Source organism: Equus quagga, chromosome 13 (assembly GCF_021613505.1).
Source record: "Equus quagga isolate Etosha38 chromosome 13, UCLA_HA_Equagga_1.0, whole genome shotgun sequence".
Taxonomy (NCBI): domain Eukaryota; kingdom Metazoa; phylum Chordata; class Mammalia; order Perissodactyla; family Equidae; genus Equus; species Equus quagga.
This window is the reverse complement of record NC_060279.1, coordinates 91,990,663-92,017,181: the sequence shown is the minus strand read 5'-3', so window position 1 is coordinate 92,017,181 and position 26,519 is coordinate 91,990,663. Positions and strand designations below refer to the sequence as shown.

The 26,519-nt window shown below is 53.9% G+C and overlaps 1 protein-coding gene across 1 annotated transcript; it reads right to left on the bottom strand.

Annotated features, from left to right (window-relative positions):
* Positions 1-456: 456 nt before the first annotated feature.
* Positions 457-24,786, bottom strand: NOVA2 (NOVA alternative splicing regulator 2). Its single transcript, XM_046683142.1, has 4 exons — positions 24,613-24,786; positions 15,529-15,672; positions 10,159-10,325; positions 457-1,866 (listed from the first exon to the last, which is right to left on the bottom strand). Exons 1-4 carry the CDS (start codon positions 24,695-24,697, stop codon positions 784-786), a joined length of 1,479 nt encoding a protein of 492 aa, XP_046539098.1. The 5' UTR covers positions 24,698-24,786; the 3' UTR covers positions 457-783.
* Between the last annotated feature and the right edge of the window lie 1,733 nt (positions 24,787-26,519).

The window sequence follows — 26,519 nt, the reverse complement described above, 5'->3', positions numbered from 1 at the left end:
AGCCGTTGGAGATGCCACAGGAAGTTGTTCCAGCCTCTCACAAGAGTCTTGCCCACAGGACTGGTCCAATCCCAGAGGCGGCTTCATCCCCAGCAGCACCGCCCCCGCGCCCCCCATACAACCTCACAAAAAAAGAGGAAAGAGTCCCACCTACGAGGGGCAACGCCAGAGGGGAGAGAGCAGCCGAGAAAATCTGTGAACCTGGGGCCCCTGCTCCTCATGGCCCGTTTCAGCTCCGACCCCTCTGCTACTCCACCCCTGTCACTTCCCTCGGATCTGGAAATGAAAGCAGGAAAGGTGGGGTGTTGTTTTGGGGAGGCCCCTCATTCTAGGTGACCCAGAGGCTCCCTCCCCTCCTCCCATATGGAAACAAAAACTTATAAAGGGGGGGGGGGGGAAACCCTTACAAAAAAAAAAAAAAAAAAAAGGAGGGAAAGAAAGAGAAAATAACGCTTTGTTTTCTATTAAAATCAACAAAATGCAATATATACAGATATCACACAGACCTGGGCCCTGGGACAGGAGGGCAGGCCCAGTCAAGCGTAGGGAGGAAGGGAGAAGGGGTCATTTCAGCGCCGGGGAGGGAGCTTCTGGGCCCCGTCCCCAGCCATCACTCAATCCTGCCTATGACTACCAGAAGGGGGGGTGCAGTCAGGCCTACCCCAGCCCCATCCCACGAGGAGCAGGACAACCGAGCTGAGGTCAGGAGTTGGGGAAGAGGAGGAGGAGGAGGAGGAGGAGGAGGAGGAGGAGGGAGCAGGGTGGGAGCAGACACCACGGGCTTCATCCCACTTTCTGGGGGTTTGAGGCCCTCACTCCCTGCTCGTAGGTGACCCGCTGGCTGATGAGGTATTGAGCGGCTTGCGTGGCCGCGGGGCTGCCCGTGATGGTGACCCGCCGGTTCCGCGTGCCTGGCAGGAACTCGCCCTTCTTGGAGATCTGGATGCGGGCGCCTGTCAGCTCCTGGTACTCCACCAACGTCTTGCCCCCCTTGCCCAGGATGGCTCCCACCAGGTTCTCAGGCACCGCAATCTCCACCAGCTCCTTGGCGCTCTCAGCTGCCAACTTCTCTGCCGTCAGGAAGCCCCCGGCCGCCCCTGCCGCGGCTGCAGCGGCCACCAGCGGGCCACCCCCTCCGCCTGCCCCACCGCCCGCCCCGGCCCCGAGGTAGCCATTGGCGGCCGCGGCCAAGGCAAAGGACCCCAGGGCTCCAGGGGGCGGGGGTGGAGGTGGGGCGGCCCCTCCAGCTGGCCCGGCCCCTGCCTCACCCGCATAGGATGCCAGGAGGTTGGCAGCCGCGGCGGCAGCAGGATTGGCACCAGCGGCCACGGCGGCCAGGACCCCAGAGGCCGCAGCTGAGTTGAGGCCCAGGCCGAGGGAGTTGGTGTTGTAGCCATAACTGGCCAGCGTGTTAAGCGCCGTGCTGATGGCCAGCAGGTCGGTGCCCGAGAAGGCAGGCAGGGCGGCGGGAAAAGCTCCCACGCCCGCCAACCCCGCGGGGCCCAGGAGGCCAGAGGCGGCAGCGGCCGAGGCAGCGGCAGCAGCAGGCAACACATCCGCGGGGCTGGCGTACGGCGAGCCGGTGGGGTTGGAGTTGGCTACGGGGCCAGCCACGTTGGCGTAGCTGATGTTGAGGCAGCTGCTGCTCTGGGGATCTTCCTGTACCTTCTGCACGATGGCGCTCACGGCCTTGTGCACCTGCTCCGGCTCGCCGCTCACGGTCACCACGCGCTCCTGCAGGTTGATGCCCTCCGGCTTCTGGGACAGCTGCACCCAAGCGCCCGACTGTTCCATCACGGCTTTCACGGTGGCGCCGCCCTTGCCGATGATCAGGCCCGCCGTGCTGTTGGGGACGATCAACTTGGCCTGCGTGGAGAGTGACAGGGAGGGTGGCGGTCAGACACGGAACTGCAGTGTCCACTCATTCCTTCCCCTGGCTCTCAAGCGTCCGAAATCAGGCCCAGCACCAGTATGGTCCTACTGGTTGTTAAAAATACTGAAATACTCCCACACTGGTTGGTAAAAAAAGAGCTAGGACTCCAAGTCGCCTCAGTAGCCTCTTAGCCACCCTGTCGCGTGCCCCTGGGACCCCTGGGACGTCCCTTCCATCCAGCTCCTAAAGGCTTAATGGCTGACCCAGTGGGGGCCCTCTGGGACCCTGCTCCAAGCTCACACTGGTGCCCGTGCCCTCCTAGATCATCAAGCATTCTGACACCCAGTCCGAGAGAAGGCATCATTAGTCTCACTTTACAGATGAGACACGTGAGGCCTAAGGGGTGAAGGGACTTGCCCCGGGGTCACGCAGATAGCGAAGGAGCTGAAATCCAGCCTCACGGATTCCTGCTCCCTTGTGCTTCCCACCCCTGTGGCATGGTCACTCCACTTAACTTCTTTGTCAATGTCGCGGGCTGAATTGTGCCCGCCATCCCCACAATTCATATGTTGACTTTCCAACCCCCAGTATCTCAGAAGATGACTATATTTGAAGAGAGGGTCTTTAAAGAGGCAATTAAGGTTAAGTGAAGTCATTAGGGTTAGGGCCATAATCCGGTGTGACTGGTGGCCTTATAGGAAGGGGAGATTAGGACACGGACACGCACAGAGGGAAGACCGGGTGAGGACACAGGGAGAAGGCAGCCACCTACAAGCCAGGAGAGAGGCCTCAGAAGAAACGAACCCTGCCGACACCTTGATCTCGGACATGCAGCCTCCAGAAGTGGGAGAAAATGGATTGCCTCATTTTACCAGTTAGTGGTACTCTGTCAGGACAGCCCTAGCAATCGAATGCAGTTGTCTCATCTGCAAAATGAAGATGATAAAACCTTAGGTCTGAGAAGCAGGGAGAAGCTGGTCCCTGGAATGTGGTGGTCACTCCTTGTCTCAGGTGCAGAGTGACCATCCTTTGCAGTCACCAATCTGTTCGGTCTTCATTCCAGTGGAAGTATTTAAAAACCACAGGTCTCCAAGAGCATTTCTACACAGATATGCCTCCTTCTCCATCCTTCCCACATCCCCTCAGACTTGTACAGTTTCTCTCTGAAGCTCTCCCCTCATCCTCTCCTCTCCACCCCCGAGCCAGACCCTGGGGTGTTTGGGAAATTTGTGGGAGCGGTTTTGGTTGTCACAAGGACTGGGGGTGGATGTGGGCATTCAGTGGGCAGAACCATAGATGCTTGTACCCCATAATGAGAGAGTCAGTTCCTCACAACGAGGAATGCCCCAGGTCCTGTACGACTTTTTTTTTGTTTTGAGGAAGATTAGCCCTGAGCTAACATCTGCTGCCAATCCTCCTCTACTTTATATGTGGGACGCCTGCCACAGCATGGCTTGCCAAGCGGTGCCATGTCCGCACCCGGGATCTGAACCGGGGAACCCCGGGCCGCCGAAGTGGAACGTGCGCACTTAACCGCTGCACCACTGGGCCGGTCCCCCTTGTATGACTTCTGAATGTCCCCCTGGACATTCATGTTGGTGAAAAATCTGTTTATAAATCCCTGAGCCAGAACTAAACCTATGACCCATGTAAGTACTAAGTATTTATTTTTTGCACGGTTTTAAGACCTACTAAACTTTCCAGGGATGCAACTATCGGTAAGTCAAGGGAAGACGCTACTTTGTTTTGTTCCAAACTTAACCAAGAGGTGTTCATCATTTTAGAAAACTACGACATCAGTAGTAACGCCACTGGCATCGTTCAAGTCTCCAATACTAGACTCCGGATCACGGCGTTTGTCGCTGTCTAACTCACTTAGACTCTGCTAGGTGTGAGCAGCTGACTATTTCATTATTTCTTCTACTGTGGTCCTGGCTGAGCATTTTACATGTTAAAAGTCATCTTATTTGATAACGTGTCACCTTCCTTTCATTTCTCCTTTATTTAAAAAAGTCTTCTTGGATGAAGAAAACCCACATCTGTACAATGGAATATTATTTGGCAATTGATTTAAATGAATGAAGTACTGATCCAGGTGACAACATGGAAGAATCTAGAAAACACTACACCGCGTGAAAGAAGCTGGGCACAAAAGACCACGCATTGTAGCATTCCATTTATAGGAATGCCCAGGACTGGCAAATCTATAGAGACAGAAAGTAGATTAGTGACGGCTTAGGGCGAGGGGTGCGGTGAGCTGGGAGGATTGGGGGTGATAGCTGAGGAGATCAAGATTTCTTTTTGAGGAAATGAAATGTTCTAAAATTGATTGTGGTGATGGATGCCCAACTCTGAGTATAATAAAACCACCAAAGTGCATGCTTTAAACAGGCCCAGTGTTGTGTATGTGAATTATATCTCAGTAAAACCATTAAAAAACCTTATGGATGTAGATATATTATACACACACACACACACACACACACAGGTGTATATATACAATTTCAGAGAGTAAAGAGGGCATGGGAAAATATTTGTAGGAGAAAGGGGTCATGGGGTCTGACGGGGCCGAAAGATGCTGCTTTACGGGGTCTGTTCCCTGTTGATCTCTCTGACTTCAGTCCTTGCCTCTCTCCCCCTTGCTCACTCCACTGCAGACACACCAGTCTCCCTGCCATTCCTCCCGTTTGCCCAGCTTGGTCCAGACTCAGAGCCTTTGCACCTGCTGTTCCCTCACCTGTGACACTTCTCCCCAGAAAAGAGCTCTCCCCTCTCTTCGTTCAGTCTTTGCACAAAGGCACCTCCTTGGAGAGGCCCCCTCTGACCGCCCAGTTATCAAAGCTTGTTTATGTGCCTATTTTATGTCTGCAGCACGGACGCCTCCAGATTCGCCGCCAGCTGCTAACCTCACATCTCTGGCGTGATGCTGAATGGACACCTCACACTGCAAAGTTCAAAATGGAACTCCTCATCTTGCTCCTCAAATGCCTGTCTGCCAGGGTCTCCTCATTTCAGTACCTGGAAAATGAATCCTTCCACTACTCAGGCCCGAGAAGTATGAGTCTGCTCTTCCCCCACATTCATCCAGTCAACATCCAGCCAGCAATTCTGTTGCCTTCACCTCCAAAGATATACCCTAGACTATTCTAGATTTAAAGAGACCAATGAGGCAGACAAGCAAAGGCAATGAATGGACTTGACTGAATCTTGGACACAAAAATACTCTATAGATATAAACGATGTTTTGGGGCAATGTGAGTACAGGCTTTTTCCTAAATAACAGTATGGAATGAGTATTAATTTTTCTAGGTGTGCTAATAGTAGTACAATGATATAGGAGAGTGTCCTTGTTCTTGGGAGTCACATGCTGAAGTATTTGGGGGTAGAGAGTCATGAAGTCTACAACTTATTTTCAAATGGATGGCAAACGACAAACAGACAACAAAACCCACCGAGGTGTGTGTGTGTCGACTCTAAGTGCGGTGTACAGGGAGTGCAGTGTATTATTCTCGAAACATTTTCAAAATAAAAAGTTAGGAGAAAAAAATATATGCCCCAATACTCCCTTCCCCTCTTTTCTGCTTTATTTTTCTTCATAGCACTCTTCACACTCTGGCATCCTACACATTTTACTTATGTACTTGCTTCTTTTCTGTTTCCCCATGAAAGAATGAAAGATCCCCGACGGTAGAGATTTTTTTTTTTTGAGGAAGATTAGCCCTGAGCTAACATCTGCTGCCAATCCTCCTCTTTTTTGCTGAGGAAGCCTGGCCCTGAGCTAACATCCGTGCCCATCTTCCTCTACTTTATATGTGGGACGCCTGCCACAGCATGGTGTGCCAAGCAGTGCCATGTCCGCACCCGGGATCTGAACCGGAGAACCCTGGGCCGCCGAGAAGTGGAACGTGCACACTTAACCGCTGCCGGCCCCGAGGGTAGAGATTTTTATCTGTATTGGTTACTACTGGGTTCTCAGTGTCCAGAGGGGACCCGGGTATATACTCAGCAAAGGGTGGAAGAATGAATGGATGGATGTAAGAATGAATGATGACATGGCCAAAGGACCAAGTAGGAATGGGGCTGGGCGGAGGCAGCCAGGTGTATCTCACCTGGTGGGGTGTGTGTGTGTGTGTATGAGTGTGTGTGTGTGTGTGTGTGTGTGTAGTAAGATGATGTGCATTTGGGTAGCCAAACTCAGCCAGATCTGAGTTTTCTAGATTAACTGGAAATTCTCATTTGTTAAATGTAAAGCAACCTAGCTTTCAAATGTTGGCAACCTCTTCGAAATGTCTCACAACCACTGTGTAGCAGCCAGGCCACCAGTCTGTAGTCTGTACACACAGATCCCTGAAAAGCTGCCTTGGACTCTGGAGACACCTGCTCAGGTTTGAATCCTGGCTGCACCACTGATGCTGGGCCTAATCTCTTTGAGACTCAGTTTTCTCATCTGCAAAATGGGGATATTCATACCGCTTCCATATGATTATTGAGAGGCCTAACTGAAATCATGCATGAAATGATGAGCCTGAAATTCAAGCATGACCACAAGTGGCCAGAAGTGAGTAAGGCTGCCCTTCAGGTGACTCATAGTGCCCACCACTCCCAGCTTACACCTGGCTACCTCCCCTCAGTCATATTTCTGCTTGGCCCCTGTGGGCATGTCATCATCCATTCATTCAAATAAGCAACATTTGCTGAGGACCTACTGTGTGCCGAGCATAGGGTACCACATGACTGTGCAATTAATATGTGCCCATAGTAGGCACTCAAGAAATGATCATTGTCATTGTTACCCCCGTGGGCAGAACTGGGTTTAGGTCTCACAGCTGTCATACAGCCACTATGGAAAACATTCTGGCAGTTCTTCAAAAAGTTAAACATAGATTTATCGTAGGACCAGCAATTTCACCCCTAGGTTTATATCCCAGAGAACTGAAAACATATATCCACATAGGTTCATTAGCAGCATTATTCATAATAGCTAAAAAAGTAGAAACCACCCTAATTTCTATCAATTGTTGAATAGACAAACAAAATGTGGTATCTCCGTACAATGAAATACTATTTGGCCATAAAAAAGGAATTAAGTTTTGATATGTGCTACAATATGGATGAATCTTGAAAACATTATGCTAAGGAAAAGAAGCCAGACAGAAAAGGCCATAGAAATATCAGTCAATTTATACAAAATAGCCAGAATAGGCAAATCTATGGACACCAAAAGTAGATTGGTGGTGGGAGGGGCTGGCAGAATGGAGAGTTAACGGGCGTAGGGCTTCTTTGTGGGGTGGTGAAAATGTTTGGGAACTGGATAGTGGTGATTAATGCACTACTTTGTGAATATACTAAAACCACTGAATTAGACATTTTAAAACGGTGAACTTTGTGTAGTATGTGAATTATGTCTCAACATAGCTGTTATTTAAAAAAAAAATCATTAGGGAAAAAAGAAGTCTGACAAATCAAGAGGACAGAACAGTAGAATGTACAAAACCAGACCGGAGAGTGAAGAGGTCCTTCGGATGTGACACAGCATTTCAGAGAGAAGCAGGAAGGATGGAACCTTTCCATCCCAGTAACTGTGTTCACCAAGCAATAGTGAAAATAAATGCCTTTATCTCTCTGTGCTTATTTCTTCGTCTCCACAACTGACATAACCACAGCTCCTCCAGACAAGTATTGGGAATATTCAATGACTAAAGTGACTAAATATTCAGTGCCAGTGCCTGGCACGTGGGAAGCCCTCTGAAAACAGTAGCTGCCTTCGTGCTAGGCCCAGATTGTACAACCACAGAGCATCTTAGAGAGATCCGCAGGAGCAGTTCCGTAGAATCCTGGAGTCCCAGGAAATGAGAACAGGAGAATCTTAGAATAATATATGCCTAGAATTTTGGAACCACAGAGCCATAGAATTGTAGGAGGCATCGAGCTAGAAAGACCTCGGAGACCATCTGTCCCAGTGACTTGCAAGTTTGGAGGTTTTAAAATAGTGATAATAATAATAATAATGAAAGCAACAGCAACAGCAACTAACAGTGCTTACTATGTGCCAGGCACTTTTCTGAACACTTTCGGAGAATAACTTAGTTAATCTTAGCAAGAACTCTGCAAGATAGGCACTATTATTACCACATTTTATAGGTTGGGAAACGGAGGCACAGAGAGGTTAAGTAACTTGCTCAAGGTCACACAGATAGTGAATGGCAGAGCCAGAGTCCATGTTCAGATTCCCAGGCCTGATTCCAAAAATTCAGATGCAGTGGCTCCAGGTTGAGACCCAGGAATCTGCATTTTAAGCTACCTACGTGATTCAGATACGAGCCAGGGCTGAGAATCAGTGGTCTAGCCCAGAGGTGGCAAACTGGTGGTCCTCAGGCCATCACCAGCCCACAGCCACACGGTGTTTTAAAAATAGAGCCAACTTTTCATAATCAGTTGATTTCAAATATTTCCGCCTTCTTTTGAAAAGTCTGCAAGATGTGGCAACGTTACGTCCACATTCCCAAAGGGCAAGACGAAAGTGGGGCTGAGTAGCAGCTGCCTTCTTAGGGATGGCATGACATCTCTACGATGAGGCCACAGTCCCCTATCTTTTGTGTTCCCTTCCTGAATCCTGGAGGCATTTCAATTTGTAACCCCTGGTTCGTCCCAGCTCCAACACCGGAAAGAAAGGGAAACTGAGGCTTACAGAAGGGAAGAAGACGCAGAGGAACACAGCAGGTTCAAGCCAAAAAGGGAACAGACCTGTCTCCCTGACTCAGAAATCCCATAATAACAATAACAACAGCTAACAGTTTTCGAGAACTTTCTATGCATTAGGCATACATGCTAAGTGCTTTGAGAACATCAATCAACACTAACCACCACCTTTGAGTAGGTACCATAGTGAATCTCACTTTACAGATGAGGAAAACTGGGCACAGAGAAATCAAGTCATTTGCTCAAGGTCACACAGGTGAGAAGTATCCGTGTTGTTGCTTCAACTCAACATGAAACTCCGGAGCCTGAGCCTTCAGCCATTATCTCGCTCATTCTTTGGAACCCCCGGGGAATAAGGCAGGAGGAAAATCCCGGTCCTATGACCTTTCCACTCCACTGTCTCAGACTTGTGGCCGCGACCGAGGCGGAGGGACGAGGCAACCCCCTCGCCTCTCTGGGAACCGTGGGTCAGCTGTGACCTGCTGGCGGCCAGGGGCTCGGGAGAGGCCCGGCGGGGCGCGAGGAGCAGAGCCGCTTCAGCACCAAGGACAGCAGCCGCGCTCCACGCGCCGAGCCCGCAGCGTCCTTTTTGGGCGCGATCCGCAGGGCACGCGCCTGCTTCCAGGGCTTTCCGCCCACCGTCTCCCCAACAGCTTGGGGGAACTCAGGTCCGTGGTCTTCCCCCACCTCAGGGCAACAGGAATTCCCAAGAATTCCAGATTTCTTTTAGTGAGGCCCTCTCTTTCTCATCTTTGCTTCCAGGCAGACGTAAGAACCCCTCACCAGTGGCCTGTCCGCCCGCCCCGGGCTTCCCACCTCTTTGCATCGCGTGTGCGTGTCTATGGGAGCGGGGAAGGGGAGAGAAATCGCGGGGCGTGCGCAGCCAGCCCCGCGTTCCCTTCCCTTTCGCTCCCTACCCGGGCACCGTGCTGCCAGGGGCTTTGCAGCGGGCCCACCTGCCCCGCGTGCACCGTGGTCGTGGCAACCGGGGAGTCCCGGGAAGCGATTGGTCGGCTCCCTGCCACGCCCATACGCGCTGCTTCCCCGTCACTGAGGCAACGCAGAGGCGCTGCCCTCCTCTTTTCATCCCTCCTGGAGAGGGTCCAGTCCCTCTTCTCGCTAACGAAACACCATTTTCCCAAACGGTGGCTGCTCCCATACAGTAATTAATGGAAAGAGGGAGCATGAGAGGCCACTGCTAAACTCTTTTGGATAGGATGGGCTGTCACTGAGATCACTTCCGGTGAGAACAGGAAGGGGGAGGCAGGCTGCTCCGAGAGACAATGGGATGAGGTGGAAGGGAGAAGAGGATGTAGACAATCCCAGGAAGGAGGGATAAGTAGGAGGATCTTGGTTAACTTTTCCAAGCCCTTCCCGCTTGCTCTGAATCAAGCCCACTCCTAGAGGTCTGGAGTCCCTAGGCTGACCGCCTAATCATACTACTAACCACTACCGTGTATTTGATTGATAAGCATTTTATCAGCATTTATCTCATTGAACCCCTACAGTACTCCAGCGATGTGGGAGACGTGTCTTATCCCAGATCTCGGCAGTTTTACAGAAACCCAGTGTCTGTCCTTGCTGACCTGCTTGGCTCTGTCGGGGTTCATCGTGGTTTGGGGTTGAAGGATGTTGACCACTTCAGGCTTGGTCATCGCTTGTGGGATTTCTCGGACCTTCTCGGCAATAAAGCTGTGCACAGCGTTCAAGGCCTCTGCTGTGCCTTGTACCAGGCATACTCGCTCTGTGGTTCCTGTTGAGCAAGGAAAAAGAGAGGGCACACTCGTCAGACGGGAATGGGGACATTCCTGAGAGACAGGCCCCATTTAATGGAAAGGGAAAACTGGGGTCCAGACAGCGGACCTGACTGGCCCCAGGTCACGTGGTGAGCCCAGGCAAGCTGGTGTGGGCTCCCAGGCCGTGATGGGTGGCTGGGGAAGTCAGTAGAATCCCTGTGTTATAATCTGCACTTCATCTCCCTCCCTTAAAACAACCCCAGGGGATGGAAGAACGATGCTTAAGTGCTTTGCTATGCCCACAGCAGCCCTGGGCAGGGGAGACAGGGCTCAGCTGCTTCTTCCCAGTCCTTGCTGGCTCCCGGTTGCTCTGGCAACCATTCACTCGCTCCCCCCCCCTTCCAGAAGCCGAGAGCTCAGGCCTGCAACGGTTGCCACAGTAACTGGAACCCCCTTATCGGTCTGGCTGGCCGGGTCCTCAGCCCACCCCCAGGGGGACGAGGGACGAGGCCTCGTTGCCATGACAACCCCTGAAAGCCCGCAGCGTCGGCCTCCGGGCTTTTGGAGAGGATGGGGCAGGGCTGGGGGATGGGGGAGACAGAAGAGGCCTGAGCGCCTGCCTGGACCCACCAGATGGAGGGCTGAGGGGTGGGGGAGGACAGAGGTGTGCAGAGGGGAGAGCAGAGTGGTCAAAGGCAACCCACGGAAGAGTGGGGACTAGGAGACAGAGGGTGGGATGGGTGCCTTTGCTGGAGACACTCCAGATAGTGGCTGTGGTTCGTACCTGGGCATCCTTACTACGTGTGTGTGTGTGTGTGTGTGTGTGTGTGTGTGTGTACTGGGTGGGGGAAGAGGAGCTAAATCTGGGTGGTGTTAGGATACGTGTGGGAGAGAGATTGGGTGACACTGTGACCAGTGTGAATCTATCTGTGAGGCTGTTTGGGGGGTGTGTGTGTATGTATACACGTGTATACTTGAGAGGTCTGCCTAAATTGTCTTCAGACTGAGCTATAAACAGACCGCATGATGGAGTGATTCTAGTAAAGATGTTTGTGCGCACTCTTGTGTGTGGGAAAGAGGCTGGGATGTTCAAAGTTGCATACACTCTTTGTGAGACTGAGCTGTGTGTGTGAGAGTCTGAGAGAAAGAAAGAATCTCACGCAGCAGCGTCGAGGCTGTACACTGAAGGTGCACCACTTTGAGGCTGGATGACAGCGTGTGTCTGTGTGTATGCATGTGAGTAAGGGAAAGAGACAGCCAGACACCTCTAGGTGTTCAAAAGATGATTTGGACGACCGGTGTCTGGTATGCATGTGTACGTTATGTGTGTGTGTATAGGGAACAGACAGATAAGACTCTATGAATGATGTGAAAGAGAAAGGGGAAGAGACCAACAGGCAGACCCAGGCGTCCGTGTGTAAGACGGGACGACTGATATGCTTGTGTGTGTGTCTGAGTGTATGTACTCCAGCCAGACAAAGGAGACTCTACTACGACTGGCTGGTGCGAGCATGTGGGTGCCTGGGTGAGCCGGGCATGTCTGGTGTGTGGAGCGTGTGTGTGCCTCTCCCTGGGTGGGAGTCTGTCTGCAGGACCAGTGAGCTCCCTGGGTCTGGAAAAGGTCTTGAGTGTGTGCCAGGCTCCATGCCCCCGTGTGTCCGGGACACTTGGGGGTGAGTGTCCCGTGTCCTGTGGGCATTTCAGTGCAGCATGCTGGTGCCACCACCCTGACCCCTCGCTTGCCATCTCTCAGCCCCGCTTGCCAGTCTCGCCATGGGTCTGGGTGTCACTGTCATGGGCCACTTGTGGACTTGACATTCCCCATCTCCTTTGGGCCACTGTTCCTCACTCTTACTCCCCCTCACCCCAGAACAATGGCTTGGCCTGAGCCAAGGGTGAGTCAGCGTGCAGGCTGCCTCCGTCTGGGTGTAAATAGGAAAGGGTGTGGGTCAGGGTGGGAACTGGGGGTGGGGCTGGGTGGCCCCAGGGAAAGCCTGGCTGAAGTGGCCAAGCTCTCCATCTATGCGAGGCTTCCTTCCAGCTCAGGGGGTCTGTGATCTCTTACCCCCTTGGAGTTCTTTACTGGGGTCCACAGGGACTTTGAGGGGCTCAGTTAAACCCTGAAAGAATGTCCAACAAAAACATCTGGTGCTTACATAATGGCACACAGCAGGCACCATTCTAAGCACTTTACATAGATTTGTCCACTTCATCTCTGAGGCACATATTAAGATATGATTATTCCTGATTTACTGCTAAGGACACTGAAGCACAGAGAAGATTCGAGGTTGGTCCAAGTTCACTCAGCCGGTAGTGAAAGATCAGGCTTTTGAACTTCAGAGTCTGGGCGTTTAGCCACTGCACCACCCAGTGCTAAACTAGGGGGGTGTGGTGTGTGTGTTGGGTGGAGGTATAGAATGATTGCCCTTGTTTTTGTTTTTGTTTTTTTTTTTTTTTGAGGAAGATTGGCCCTGAGCTAAGATCTGTGCCCATCTTCTTCTACTTTGTATGTGGGATGCCTGCCACAGCATGGAAGCGGTGCATAGGTCCACCCCCAGGTTCCGAACCAGTGAACCCCGGCCGCTGAAGTGGAGTGCACAAACTTAATCGCTATGCTACTGGGCCAGCTCCATTGCTTTTGTATTTTTGATAGAAAAAAAGAATATGTATGAACATATTAAGTAGTTGCTTAAGATTTCACACTTTGGCACATATACGTTATAAATCAACAAAATTTAGAAAAATGTGTGTGTCTATGCTTTTCTTCTGGGGGTAGAGTCCAGAGCTTCAGGCAGATGCTCAAAATCCGGAGGAGGTGAGGATCACCAGGGCGTCACGGTGAGGGCACGGGGCTCTGTGTGGCCATGGGAAGTGACCTGCCTCTTGCTGGGTCTCGGTTTCTCCATGTATGACCCAGAAGGATTGAATCTGCGGCTTGGGGTTTCCTGTACCAAGGAGGGGAAACCCTCTGTATGCTCTGCCGCTCCCGTGGGGTTAAAGCCAGGTAGGTTTTTGTTTTACATAGTAGACACACGAGTGCAGTGTGTGTGTGTGTGTGTGTGTGTGTGTGTGTGTGTATGTGTGTAATTACTAGGCCCAGAGGATCATTTCAATTTCTCCATTGTCATTTCTCACCTGTTCTGTATGCTTCAGTCACACTGATCAAACCACCCCTACCTTTGCATATGCTATTTCATCTTTCTGGACCACCCGTCACTGCTCTTTATCTAGCTCACTATTACTTATTGCTCTGGGCTCCTCCTCCAGGAAGCCCTTCCAGACCTCCCCAGGCTGGGTCGGGTGCCCTGTCTAGGCTCCAACCATAGTCTGGGCTTCCCCCTCCCAGTTCTGGCCATACTTGATCGTCACTGGTGTTCCGTCTGTCTCCCCTACTGGGCTGTGAGACCACCATCTCAGTCACTGTGTGTTCCCGTCTCCGTCTAGCACAGGGCTGGTGTAGAGGAGATGCTCAGAGAACATGTGTTGAATGAATGAATGAAAGGGTGTCAGCCAAGAGCAGAGGGAAATACGCTCTTTGTCCCGTGCAGCAGCATCTCCATTTCTTATGTTCCTATGGTTCCTGGGAGGCCCTAGGGACAGGACTAGGTGTGGGGGGCTGCGTCCTGAGTCAGGAGCCGACACCTGCTGTGTGATCTGCAAGTTCCACATCAGGAGTGAGGAGAGGGGCTCGATGCACGTCCCGGGGCTGAGAGATGCTGGCTCACATGGCTTGTTTGGCCCAGGAGAGTCAATGACTATCCCATCCTCTGGGGTACTCAGATGCTTGGCCTGTGGGGTGTGTCACTGAGTTGGGAGGGGATGACGTGTCTCACGTCACAGAATGTGACCCAGAAGCAAGGAACCAAGTGTCCTGGGATGCGTGTCCCAAGCAGAGGTCTTGTCCGTATCTTGTAGGCTAGAGGGGTGTGGGGCAAATCGGGCCAGGGTGGAAGAGAAAAGGGGGAGGTGTGTCTGGTTCCCTGGACTTTTCTCTAAACCTCTTGCCAAAGCTGCTTAGTGAGATGGGAGGGAGGAGAGAAAGAGAGAGAGAGGAAATGAATGTGTCCTGACCCCCGGCTCCAGCTCTGGTGTTTGACCTAAAAAATCCAAGGGGATTAAGGATGAACCAGAAGCAGCGCTGGACCAAAGATGCAATTCAGGGGCCTTCCCTGGATCCCTAGACGTCAAAGCTGGGGCACTGGTCTTGGGGGGGAGATGTGGAGGAATGAGAGATGTTGAGGGGGATTAAGGAGAGTGGAGGGGCCTTGGAAAATTTATGGTTGGGGGGAGAGAGAGCGCTGGAGGAGAGGCAGAAAAAGGGCTGAGTTGGGAGACAGCGCAAAAACCCACAAGGGAGCTGACACTTAGGAGAAAGAAAGAAACATAAAGAGAGAGATGGGCCAGCAGAGGCAGAAAGAAATGAGGGGCAACCCCAGCAGAGAATGACCTCTTTGAGGGGGGCTGCTAAAGATTGGTTGACTGAATGATTAAGTAGAAAGGAGCGTTGGGAGAGCAAGAGAAAGAAAAATATGAGACTAATGAGAGGTGGAGGGAAAGGAAAAGCTGGAGAGAGATGGGAAGACAGAAAGGGAGGGAAAGAGGAGGAGAGCGAGAGGGAAAAGCAGAGACAGACAGTGGGATGGGAGGCTCAGAGAACAAGAGGTGGAAGCTATCCCCACAGAACCAGAGAGACAGAAGCAAAGAGAAGAGCAGGAGGCCACAGAGAGGCCGAGGGGAGCGGAGACTGACACAAGATGGGAAAGTCGGAAACAGACGAGAAAGAGACACAGAAAGAATGGCACAGACAGAAAACCAATGAGACTCACATTGGGCAAGACGGGGTGATAGAGAAATCCAGAGGGAAACAGTGGGGTATGTGTAAGACAGACGGCTGCTCCCCAAGCCCTGAGGGACACCCTGACACCTGCCTCCCTGCCGGCTCCCCGCCCTGCCCCCCCAGCTCCTCCAACTGACCCAAAGGGGCAGGTGTGTGGGAAAGGGCACATCTGCCAGCACATCATGCAAATGAGCTCATGAATATGCAGCAGGCCCATTGTCTTGCCCTGCCCCCACCCCCATCTGCTAGGGCCTGGCCCTTGGGGCTGAGGGAGGCCCCCCCACCACTATCACTGCCCCTAGGGCGGCCCTGCCCCCTCATCCAGGGCCCAGGTGGGTGGGACAGGAGGGAGGCTGAGGGCCGAGCGCTGGGCCGGGGCTCACCCGGATAGAAGTCTTTGGACTTAGAGAGCTTGATGGTGGCACCCGTCTCCTTCTGCAGCTGCACGATGGTCTGGCCACCCTTGCCAATGATGGAGCCCGCCGCGTAGCTGGGGATCAGCACCTTCAGGAAGTACTCGCCTTCCTCTGCAGGGGCACACGGCAGGGAGGGGAGTCAGGGGGAGGGGTCTTCTTCTCTGGACCGTACCCCCGGGGGTGGGCGCCAGCAGGGGGTGGGCGAGGAAACCGTTGGCACCACAGTAACAAACAGGAGCAACGACCATGAGAACAGCAGTAAAGGAAAATCCTACAAATCATGATCTTCATTCATTCATTCATGCATGCATTCATTCCACAAACAGTTCCTGAGCACCTGCGTGGAACCTTCTAGTGAAGCAGCCATGAAGAAAACAGACAAAGCTCCCTGGTTTTGCGGGCAGTTGAGGCAAATAAGGCCAGAGAGCTTTAGTGATTGAGCCAAGAGCTCGCACAGCTACATTATTCTAGAAGGGGGAGACAGACAGTATGTTTTATGTCAGATGGTGGCAAATACTCCGAAAACAAAAACAGGCAGGAAAGGGGACGGGGGTGTAGGGCTGCACGGTCAGATCCCTGGCCAGGAAAGCCCTCCCCAAGGATGTGGCATTCTTTGTTTATCAAACACCTCTACAGCACCTCATTTGCGCTGGACTGCGTTCCAAGTACTTTACAAATACCAGTTCTTTTGATTTTCACACTGATGCTATGAAAGAGGTACTTTCATAAACCCATTCTGCAGGTGAGGAAACAAAGGGAAAGAAGTTGCCCCAGTTCTTCTCCCAGAGCTGGGAGGTGGCAGAGCTGAGATGGGAACCTAACCTGTCTCCAGGCTGTGGAGGAGGGAGCGGAACCACGTGGCTGTGTGGAGGAAGAGCACGTGCAAAGGCCCTGGGGTGGGATTGTGCCTGGGTTGTCTGAGGGAGAGTGAGGTGGCCAGTGTGACTGGGGCTGAGTGAGGGAGGAGGAGAGTGGGAGGCGATGAGGGCTGCGAGGGGTGGTGGGAGTGGTGGGGTGTCGGGGCTCAAGGGTCGTGGTGAGGTCTTTGGCTTTTACTGTAAGTGAAGTGGGAGCCACGGGAGGGCTCTGAACAGAGCAGGAGCTGGCTTAGGTTTCAAGAAGATTCCTCTGACACCACGAGGGGAGCAGACTGAGGAGTAAGAGTGGAAAAGCTGGGAGCCCAGCGAGGAGGTGACTGCCATGGTCCAGGCAGGAGGTGACGGCAGAATGACTGGTGGGAGCAGCAAGGGGGGAGGAGGGCTGGACTTTGGAGATGTTCTCGACACTCGCTATGGACCCAGCGCTGTGTCAAGTGCTTTGCAAGCTTGAGCTCATGCATGCCTCACAAGTTCCCAGTGAAGTGCATAGAATGAGCTCCACTGTTACACAAGAGGAAACTGAGGCACAGAGGGGCTCCGAGAAGCAAGGTCAGTACCCTGAGGGCACCAAGCCAGTTGCCGAGTTGAGGTTCACATGCAATTCTGCTCCATTCTTGGCCCTCCCTTGCTTAACACCCTCCCCTGCAGGTGGCTAACAGAGCCTCGCACACCTAGAGGCGGCGGGTGATGCCAAGGGTCCTTTGCGCGGCATTGGCCCTTCTTTGCTACGGACCAATGTCCCTGGTCACGTGTCAAGCACTTTGATAATGCAGCCTCAAGGCAAGTGTCCAGCCTCTCCTACCTTCTAGCCAAACTGTTGCCCCCAAGACCTCCTAGGGGAAAAATTCTGGAGCCTTCTCACTACAAGCCCCTTTGTGATCTGGCCCAGTCCACCTTTCCAGCTTTGAGTCCTCATCTTCCCCTATGGGCACCGGACACACTTTCCTTTTCACTCCTCAAAGTCCTCTCCTCCAACCCACCCCAGGGCCTTTACACATACTCTGAGCCTGGAACTCCCCTCCCCCAGTGAATTCCTCTTGTCCATTGGGTCCCCACTCAAACGTCCCTTTTTCTTGGAAGCCTTCCTTGAACTCTGATGAAAAGATGGACCCCTTGCTTCATGCCATCAGAGCGGTGTGGCACAGAGGTGTATGGTGGGTCACGTCACTAGAGCTCACCCTTGTGTCCTGGGGACTCACTCAGTGGCCAGCACATAGAGTAGGCAGGCTGTAAATTCTGGGAAAAGATAGGGAGGAGCCAGGCCATTCTGCTTCCCAAGCTTAAAGTCTCAAACCATCCCCCCATGGTTTTTCAACTTTTTCTTTTAAAGCAAAGGAAATCTATCTTCAATGTCTCACATGAAACGCCAGCATACAGAGCAGATAAAAGAGAAACGGCTCTGGTGAAAGTGGGGGAAGGGCGGGGGGGCGGGGCACTGGGAGTCCTGCCCATCACCGTCTGGTCCCTTAAGACGAGGTTCTGGGTCTCCTGATGTGTTAAGATGGGAGTATGGAGGCAAGAGGCTGGATGTGGCTTTGCAGGCCTGGGGAGGGGGTCCAGAATTAAGGGGTTTCCCTGAGCCCAAGGCAATCCTCTTAAACTTGCCTAATCAGACAATTAAGCCTATTAGATAATTAGCCCACGAGGGTGACTTCCCATGAATCATCCTGACCCCCTCCCGGGGGGAATTCACTTTCTTCCCTGGGCTCACGGAGGTGGCCCCTTGCCTGCCCTGCCCCCAAACCTGTCAAGGAGATGGGGGCCCAGTTCTCCATCTCTGGAAGGCTCAGAAAGACATTCCCACTAAGACTCCATCCTCTTTCCTTCTCTGACCTCACTCCCCATCTTCCCTTCAGTCAGAGCCTCTTCTCCAGCTTCCCTTTTGTTTTTAGGAAGATTAGCCCTGAGCTAACATCTGCTGCCAAATCCTCCTCTTTTTGCTGAGGAAGACTGGCCCTGAGCTCACGTCCATGCCCATCTTCCTCTACTTTATATGTGGGATGCCTACCACAGCATGGCTTGCCAAGCGGTGCCATGTCCCCACACGGGATCCCAACCGACAAACCTGGGCCGCTGAAGTGGAATGTGTGCACTTAACCGCTGCGCTACTGGGCTGGGGACCCCCACTTCCCTTTAGAAGACAGAAGGTATTCACCTGCTCTGAAGAAAACTGGGGACGCCCCACCCCATTTTCTGCACCCTCTCTCTCACACTTCCCAGGTTTCATCCGAGAATCGCCATAGGCAATGGCAGAAACAACCCTAGGCTGAGTGTGAATTTTGTCACTGACAGGCTGTGTGGCGTTGGGCAAGCTGCCTCCCCTCTCTGGGTCTCAGTTCTCTCATCTGTGAAATGGGGACGTGATCGCGCTCCCTCACAGGGTTACTGTGAGGGATTAAATGATAAACTGTAAAGTCTCCGGCACACAGAGCACTGGAGAAACGTTAGATGTATTCAGCATCAGCATTATTATTATTCCCTATTTCATAAACACAAGTTCTCATGCCAATGGCTGGCACACGATCAGCGCTCTATAAATGGGGAAATGAGCTTAGAGAAGCTTTGGGGCTTTGTCGGGAGAAAAGAGCAGGAGGGGGGACCCCGCTGTCTTCATGGCCTCTCCCTCTCGGGGCTGCCTCAGTCTCTTCCTTGCTTCTTGGAGGAGGAATGTCCTTTCACTGACAGAAGACCTTCCTCCCGGGTCCTCCGGCCTCAGCATCTCTCCCTTCATGCCACCCTCTTGAATTTTGCCCTTCTAAGTCCCTCTCTGCTGTTATTTCCTTCCTTCTTCTCTCCCTCCCTCCAACAAATCCATCCTGAGCGCCCGCAACTGTGCCTCGTTTTAGGTGCTGGGGACACAGCGGGGAACAAGGCAGACAGCACATTTCCTTTAAGGCCACTCGCTTTTAAAATGGAAAAGCACCCATTTAAAGAGGACACTGAAAAATCATTGCTAATACTCAGTTTGAAGGGCTGGTTATATTTTCCCGTCCAAAGCACATCAATAAAAACATACAGAAGTAAAGAAAAAAAAAAAAAGTTTGTCCGTGGACCCCGTTTAAACCACCTCGTGGGTGCTCTGTGCTTCCCGCAACAGACTGGTGAATTCTGGAGCCCCCTCCTCAGGCCAGTGTCCTGCGGACTGTGACCCGCTGAGACCCCTGCCTGTGGAAGCTCACAACCCTAGGTCCCAGGAGTTCCTATTGAGGCCACCAGCCTGCTCTGGTCCTTTTTAGAGTCTTCTGTACGTCCCTCTCGTTTGGGAGCATTTCCCACCGTGTGAGTCCCACCTCCCCCAGGGGGAAGCCAGGCCTCTGTTTCCCAGCCTGCCTTGCGGCAAGGGGCAGGCACGTGACCTCAGCTGAACCCGGACCCCCCCAGACCTCACACATCCTACCCCGTTGGAGCAACCAAGGCTCTACTTGTGGAAAAGTTCTTCCTTCTATTGAAGGAGAATCTAGATGCCAGAACTTTCCGCCCACCCACCCTCCACCCCGCTCTGAGCTCTTCCTTTGGAGTCCAGGCAGCAACCTCTACTCAGTGACAGGGACTGAAGAACTGAAGAGGACAACATCAGCTCTCCCGATTAACCTGGTTTCTCTCCTGATGCAATTTTAAGCATTTCCACTTTGGGAAGGGGCTGTTTATCCTCTTCTAGACATTATGAGTCTCTGGTCTCCCCCTCCCTTTTGTGCCCACCTTCTCAGGAATACTTCTGGAGGCTTCCAAAAAGCAACCCATACTCTCCCACCCCCTCCATAAATAATGTTTACCTACCCAAGAGATTAGGACTGATGTGGTAAGAGTGGCATTTTTTACTGTCAGAGAGTTGGCCGGGAAAGATGGCTTTGATCTGGAGGAGGGTCATGAATGAGCAAGGGAGAGCTGAAGGGGTGGACGACGTAGAGGTGTTGTTGGTGGTGACAGTATGTCTGGGGGTGACCAAAGTTGGAGTGTGGTACCCATGGTATCTGCCCTTGTCTGGGGGTCGGAGGTGAAAGAGTCGCATGTTCTATGGAGGTGTGAGGAGGCTGGCGTGTGATGCTGACATTGTCGTGGGGAGCGTGTGGGGACGCTGCTGGTGGAAGAAAGGAGATGGTGGGGTGTGGCGTGGGAGGGGCCTCGCTGGGGGGTGGGGCGGACCTCAGGTACGGGAAGTCTTTCCGTGAAGGATGGTGCTGCCCGCTCCTGTGAGAAGTGTAATACAACCGGAGCGTGCTTCCGAAGCATCTGAAGGGAGGAGGTGCCGAAGGGTGTGAAGCTGTCTTTTAGTTGTGACACCGTCTCTGAGGGAGAGAAAGGCGGACCGGCTACGACGTCCTTGGGGCGAATCACCATCGGATGGTGAAACGGGACTATGACATTGTCAGTGGCACTAATAAGAATAATGATGCTGATAGCTCTTGTTTATGGAGCATTTACCAGCTGCCAGGCCTCATGCTGGCTGCTTCGCATACATAGTCTCATTTAACCCACACAACAGCCTGGAGAGGGAGGGTGAGCTTACGGTGCCCATTTTCCAGATGAGGAGACTGAGGCTCAGAGCAGTGAATCAACTTGCCTGAGGGTCGCACACCAAGCTCACGGCAGTGAGGAGATGAACTCCGGAAGGTCGTACTCTAGGGCTCTTAACTCTGGCGACAGTGTCTTTGTGTCAAAGAGTAAGTGATGTTGGGCGCAAGATGCGGCTGGTGTGTAAGCTGCATTTGGGGTGTGAGGTGTGTGTGTGTGTGAGGGGAAGCTGCTGTTTCTGTATATTTGTGGGTGACAGAGGTGGGAATAGCCAAGAATACAAGGCTCATTCTAGTGACACCTTAAGTTATGATCTGGACTCAAGGGGGACATTCTTTGTTACTGTCCCACAGACTAGGGTCAACTATTTCGCCGACAAGTTCCTAACCGGAGTTTCCATCCAGCCTTTCACCCAAGTCCTCCAGTCCTTGTCACCCTCCTAATGGCATCTGCCTGCCAGTCATGGCGCCCAGGAGCCACTTGTCACAGACACCATCTCCTCTATCAGCCCCCAAGAACAGGCAGGAGTGGCAGGCTGGCACCGTGAGCAGGAGCTCGCTCTGCCCAATCTGCCACGACTTGCTGTGACACCCCAGAAAAGTCCCTCACCCTTCTGAGCCTCACTTTCCACACCTGAAAATGGGGTTCACTATAGCATCTACCCACACAACGGAGCTGGCCTCCCGCTTTCAAATCATGGCTACTCATTAGCTGACGGGCCTTGAGCTAATTAACCTCTCTGTGCCTCAGTTTTCATCTGTAACGTGGGTAATATAATAGAATTGTAAGGATCAAATGACTGGTCCGTGCCAAGCATTTTCCATAACTTTCTGGCACACTGTGGCACCATAAATGTTAGCCATTCTTATAATTTATTATTATTACATCATAGGGTATGGGGAGAATGAAATCAAATACTGCATGGAAGCCATGAAGCGATAATATTGGTAGCTATTGTTACTATTATAGTTGTGGTTGTCGTCATTTGCCCATTTGGCAGATGGTGATACTGAGGCTCAGAAGAGGGGTGGGGCTGACCCAGCGTCCCACGGTCGTGAATGTCTTATTGGAAAGAGACCTCAATATTGAGATGAAAGTCCTGGACCCTTGCCTAGCCCTGCCCCGGAGTGTTTTTGTAAATGTAAATGGAGGACTTTCCCTTCGCATCTCAGGGCCTCAGTTTCCCCATGGGTCAACGGGAGGGGAGGAGGAAAAGTCTGGAGGAGAGAGTCCCTAAGGGCTCATCCTAGTTTCCCCGCTGCTGAGGGAGAGGCAGGATGCACAGTGGTTAAGCACATGAGCTCTGGAACCGGGCAGCCCAGTGTTGGGTGGATCCCGGCCCCACCACTTCCGAGCTGTGTGACTTTGAGCAAGAGGCTTCATTTCACTGAGCCTCGGTTTTCCTCCCCTGAAAAAGCAGCTCAAATCGTCTCCCCTGAGGGTCGTATCGGGAAGGGATCCCCTGTCTCAGAGCCTGGCTCGTAGTAGGTGTCAAGAACTTGGACCTGAGCGCGCCTGGCAGCATCGCCATTGTTAGGGGTGCTGCTCTTAGAGGTCAGACTTTGAGCATCTCAGCCCCTTTAAGAGAAGGACGAGCCCTCCCCGCCTCCCCACCCTTCCGCAGGGGGAGTGGGGCTGGACTGGCAGGCTGGGCTCAGGGACTGCCTGGGTCCCGGACCCTCTCAGGGACTGGGAATGGCAGTGGGGCAGGAAGGCGGGAAGGAAGCCGGCGGGGACATATTCATGTGTGTGCTGGGGGTGGGGAAGCAGGAAGAAGGACAGGAAACTCCCTCCCACCCCTCCCCCAACTTCCCTTTCCTCCCATTTCTGCTGGACACCCTCACAGGCAGCCAGGGGGTCCCTGATTCCTGTCCCACCTGGATGGGGGCAGGGGCTGGGATGGGAAGGAGAGGCTTGGCCTGTATTCATCGGAGGGGAGAAGGTGGAAGGTCTCCCCGCCAGCCCTAACTAGTGCCTGGTGGAGGGGACAAGGTGCATTCTGCCTGAGGCCATCCCTCTCTCGCGTCCGGAGGAAGTGGAGATTTTGGCCAAGGTGACCGCCGGGAGGGGCGTGTCTGCTCTGGGGTCTCCCTCTTTCCAGGGAGCTAAAGGGCTGGGTTCTGGGATCCTGGACAAACCCAATCTTCTCCCTGAGTCCCCACCAGAGACGTACATCTAGAGGTCCCAGCTTGTCTTTCATTCTCTGGTACACAAACCTCGGCAGGCCACACACGCAGTGAGGGTCCCTCTTGTCTTACAAACACACACCTTCTGTGGTGTCCAACATTCAGCCATCACACACATACTCTCTCTCTCTCTCTCTTATCATCCATACACACAATCATCCCCACATCTCTGGTGCCATCCACTCAACCATTTCACACACACACCCCTCCCCTTGTTACACACATCCGCACACTTGGGTGTCACACACACACACACACACACCCCTTCCCTTTTCATCCCCCTTGGGTGTCATACGCACATGTTCCCTGTCACACGGGTACCCATCCTTCTCTTCCCTTATTACACACCCTCATGTGTTTCACCCACAGAGCCCCAGCCTCTCCCTCGTCATACGCCCACCTTCCCTGTTGCACACACCCCCTCTGATGTCACTGTTGCACACCTCCATGTGTCACACCCAGCTACAGCGTCTCTGGAGTCACACCCACACTCTTCTTGTCACATACCCTCACCAGCTTCTCCTGGTCCCACCCCACCTCAGACACGCCTGTGTCACACACTCAACTGCCTCCCCCTGATCCATACAGCCTCTCACAGCTCACACCCAGAGACGGCCCATTCGGCGTCCTCCACACACCCCCTTGCATGTCACACACACCCTCTCACTCATGTGTCACCCTCTGCCACAGCCCCCTCTGGGGTGACATGCACACTTTCCCTCATCACACATACCCCTTAGAGGGTCTCACACACGGAGCCTGGTCCCTCTCACCTCACCCTGTCTCTTGCACACACAGACACTCTATTTCCTGTCATATCCATAATCTCTAATGTCACACATTCAGGCCTTACAGGGCCCACAGGCACACATGAACACACACACACACACACACACACACCTGTCCCACCTACATATTCTCCCACCTAGCTTTACACACCCACCCTTTCCTCTGTTTCACCCAACACACCCACCCAGCTTGTCCCCACGCACGATCCCGCCCATGACCCACACATGCCTCCCTCTGGGACAACCCTTGCTCAGGACATCCCCAGGGAGGGAGGCTGGAAGCTCCGGGTCCACAGGCCTCCTCTACTCTTTCCTCTACACAGGCCAGGACACGCCAGCCCGAGGACACCCCTGCCCCAAGGGGTCACATCACACACCCCTCAAGGACACAGAGACACCCGCCCAGAGGGACCCACGCCCCCCATCCTTTGCGCCCCCCCCAAGGACACTTACCACCCCCTCCCCCTCAACCCCTCTCATCCCAGACAAAGCTCGCAGCCCCGGTGCCGCGGCGAAAGGGACAAGGGGTCCGGCCCCCTCCCCAACTCCCCTCTCCGTCCCCCGGGCTAGGGAGGGGCGCCCTTCCCCTCCCCAGAGCCCTTGCACCTGCCATGGGGGGGGGGAGGAGGAGAGAGAAAGGCGAGGGCGCCTGCCCGCTCCCTACACCGAGCCGCAGCCCTTTCTCACCTCCCGTGTTGCTGCGCTTGGTGCAGACCACCTCGGGGGGCGTTTCGAGGGGCCTCTTGCGGGAATCCGGGGCCTCGGGCTCCATGGGGGGGGCCTGGGGCGGCGGCTGCTGCTGCTGCGGCGGCTGCGGCGGCGGCGGCGGCGGCTGCTGTGGCGGCGGCGACGGCTGCTGGGGAGGCTGGGGTTGCGGCGGCGGCGGCGGCGGGGGCGGCGGCGGCTGCGGGGCCGCGGAGGCCGTGAAGAGGCCGTGCACCGCGCCGGCGGCCATCATCCTCATGGTGGGGGGGGGGGCGGGGGGCGGGGGAGGGGAGGGGGGGGGAGGGGGATGTGGGAGGGGGAGGGGGCGGCGGCGGCGGGATGGGGGAGGGGGAACCCCGGGGAGGGAAGGAGGGAGGGAGCTGGATCTGGGGGGCCGACAGAGCCTGGAGGGCAGATGTGAGCAGGATGGGAGGGCAAAGGGGGTCTCCGACAGGGCCCGGAGAGAACTGAGGGGTGGGGTCTCTCTCAAGATCACGGAGGCCGGGGACTGGCCGCACCACTGGGGGGACGGGACCCCCTTCTTTGCTGCCCCGGGCGGAGGGCCGAGCCCCCCAGACCCTGCTCGGGGCGGGGGGCCGGAGGAGCGGGGTCGGAGGTGGGAGGCGGAGGCGGCCGCTAGTGGGGACCCGGGGGGCGGCCGGCGCGGGCGGCAGCGGCGGCAGGGCTGGCGGTGGCTGCTGGCCCGAGCATCTTCCTCCCGGCGGCTCCCACAGCGGCCTGGCCCCTCCCACCCGCGCGAGGCCACGCCCATGTCGGCCAGGGCCACGCCCTTCGGCGCCCCCATTGGTTTGCCCTTGAATCCTGGACCACGCCCCTCCGGCTTGGCCACGCCCCTTCCCGCAGCTGCGGGAGAGACCCGGCTCCCCCAGGCTACCATAAGGTCCTTGGGCTCATCCACACCTTCTCCCCTCCTCACCTATAGTGAGCGTTTATTGAGCACTTACTATGGGGCAGGTCCGGCTCTAAGGAAGCGCTTCACAATCCTTCTCACATTCAACCCCCAGAGCAACCAACTCTGTAAGGTACCCTTATTATCCCTATTTTACAGACGACGAAACTGACCCTCAGCGACTTGCCATCGCTTGGTCAAGATAAGAAATGCAAGCTTCACATTGCTTCCCAAACCCTGGCAGCTGGGAAGTTCCCCCTCAGATCTTTCATTCATCCCTTGAAGAATCGACACAGCGTTACTACAAGGGCTCAGAGGACTGAGTTCAATGAACACCTGAGTGAAAGCCTGTACACTGAGCCTAGAGTCCCACTGGCGCTGAATTCAAATCAACAGCAATTTTGAACCCGCTAAGAAGTGCCGGACGCTGTCCTAAACGCTGGGATACAACGGGGTACAGGACAGTCTTGGCCCTTGTGGAAGAAGTATTACTATTCGTGTCTTTAAGGAAATCTGATTTTTGGATGACAAAGTGGAGGCCCAGGAAGGTGGAGTCTGGCTTATTCGGGGCACACAGGTAGACAGAGGGAAAACGGGGATTTGAACCCAGGGCGAGCTTAGTTTTAGAGGCTGAAGTCATTGGAAGTAGGGGGCCCTTCCTTGGGATGGATCGTCGCTAATGTTCAATGTTTTCTGATACGTGAATTTTCTTCTTCCTGGATTTTCAGTCTCCAAGGATTCCTTCCTTCCGAAGTCAGCCAGAGGCAGGAGTAGGCTCCCAGGGGCGTGGATGGGGGTTATTGTGGCAGTGGGGGGGCCCTCCCTCTGCTCCATCCCACTCCAGCCTCTCCCTTGCCATGTTCCTAGGTCCCCAGGATGGGGAGGGTAGCAGATGGCCTGGGGTGGATGGGGTGGCCGCCCATCTGTCCCCTCCCCCCCATTGTCCCCGGAACCAAGGGGAATGGGAGGGGGTTGTGGT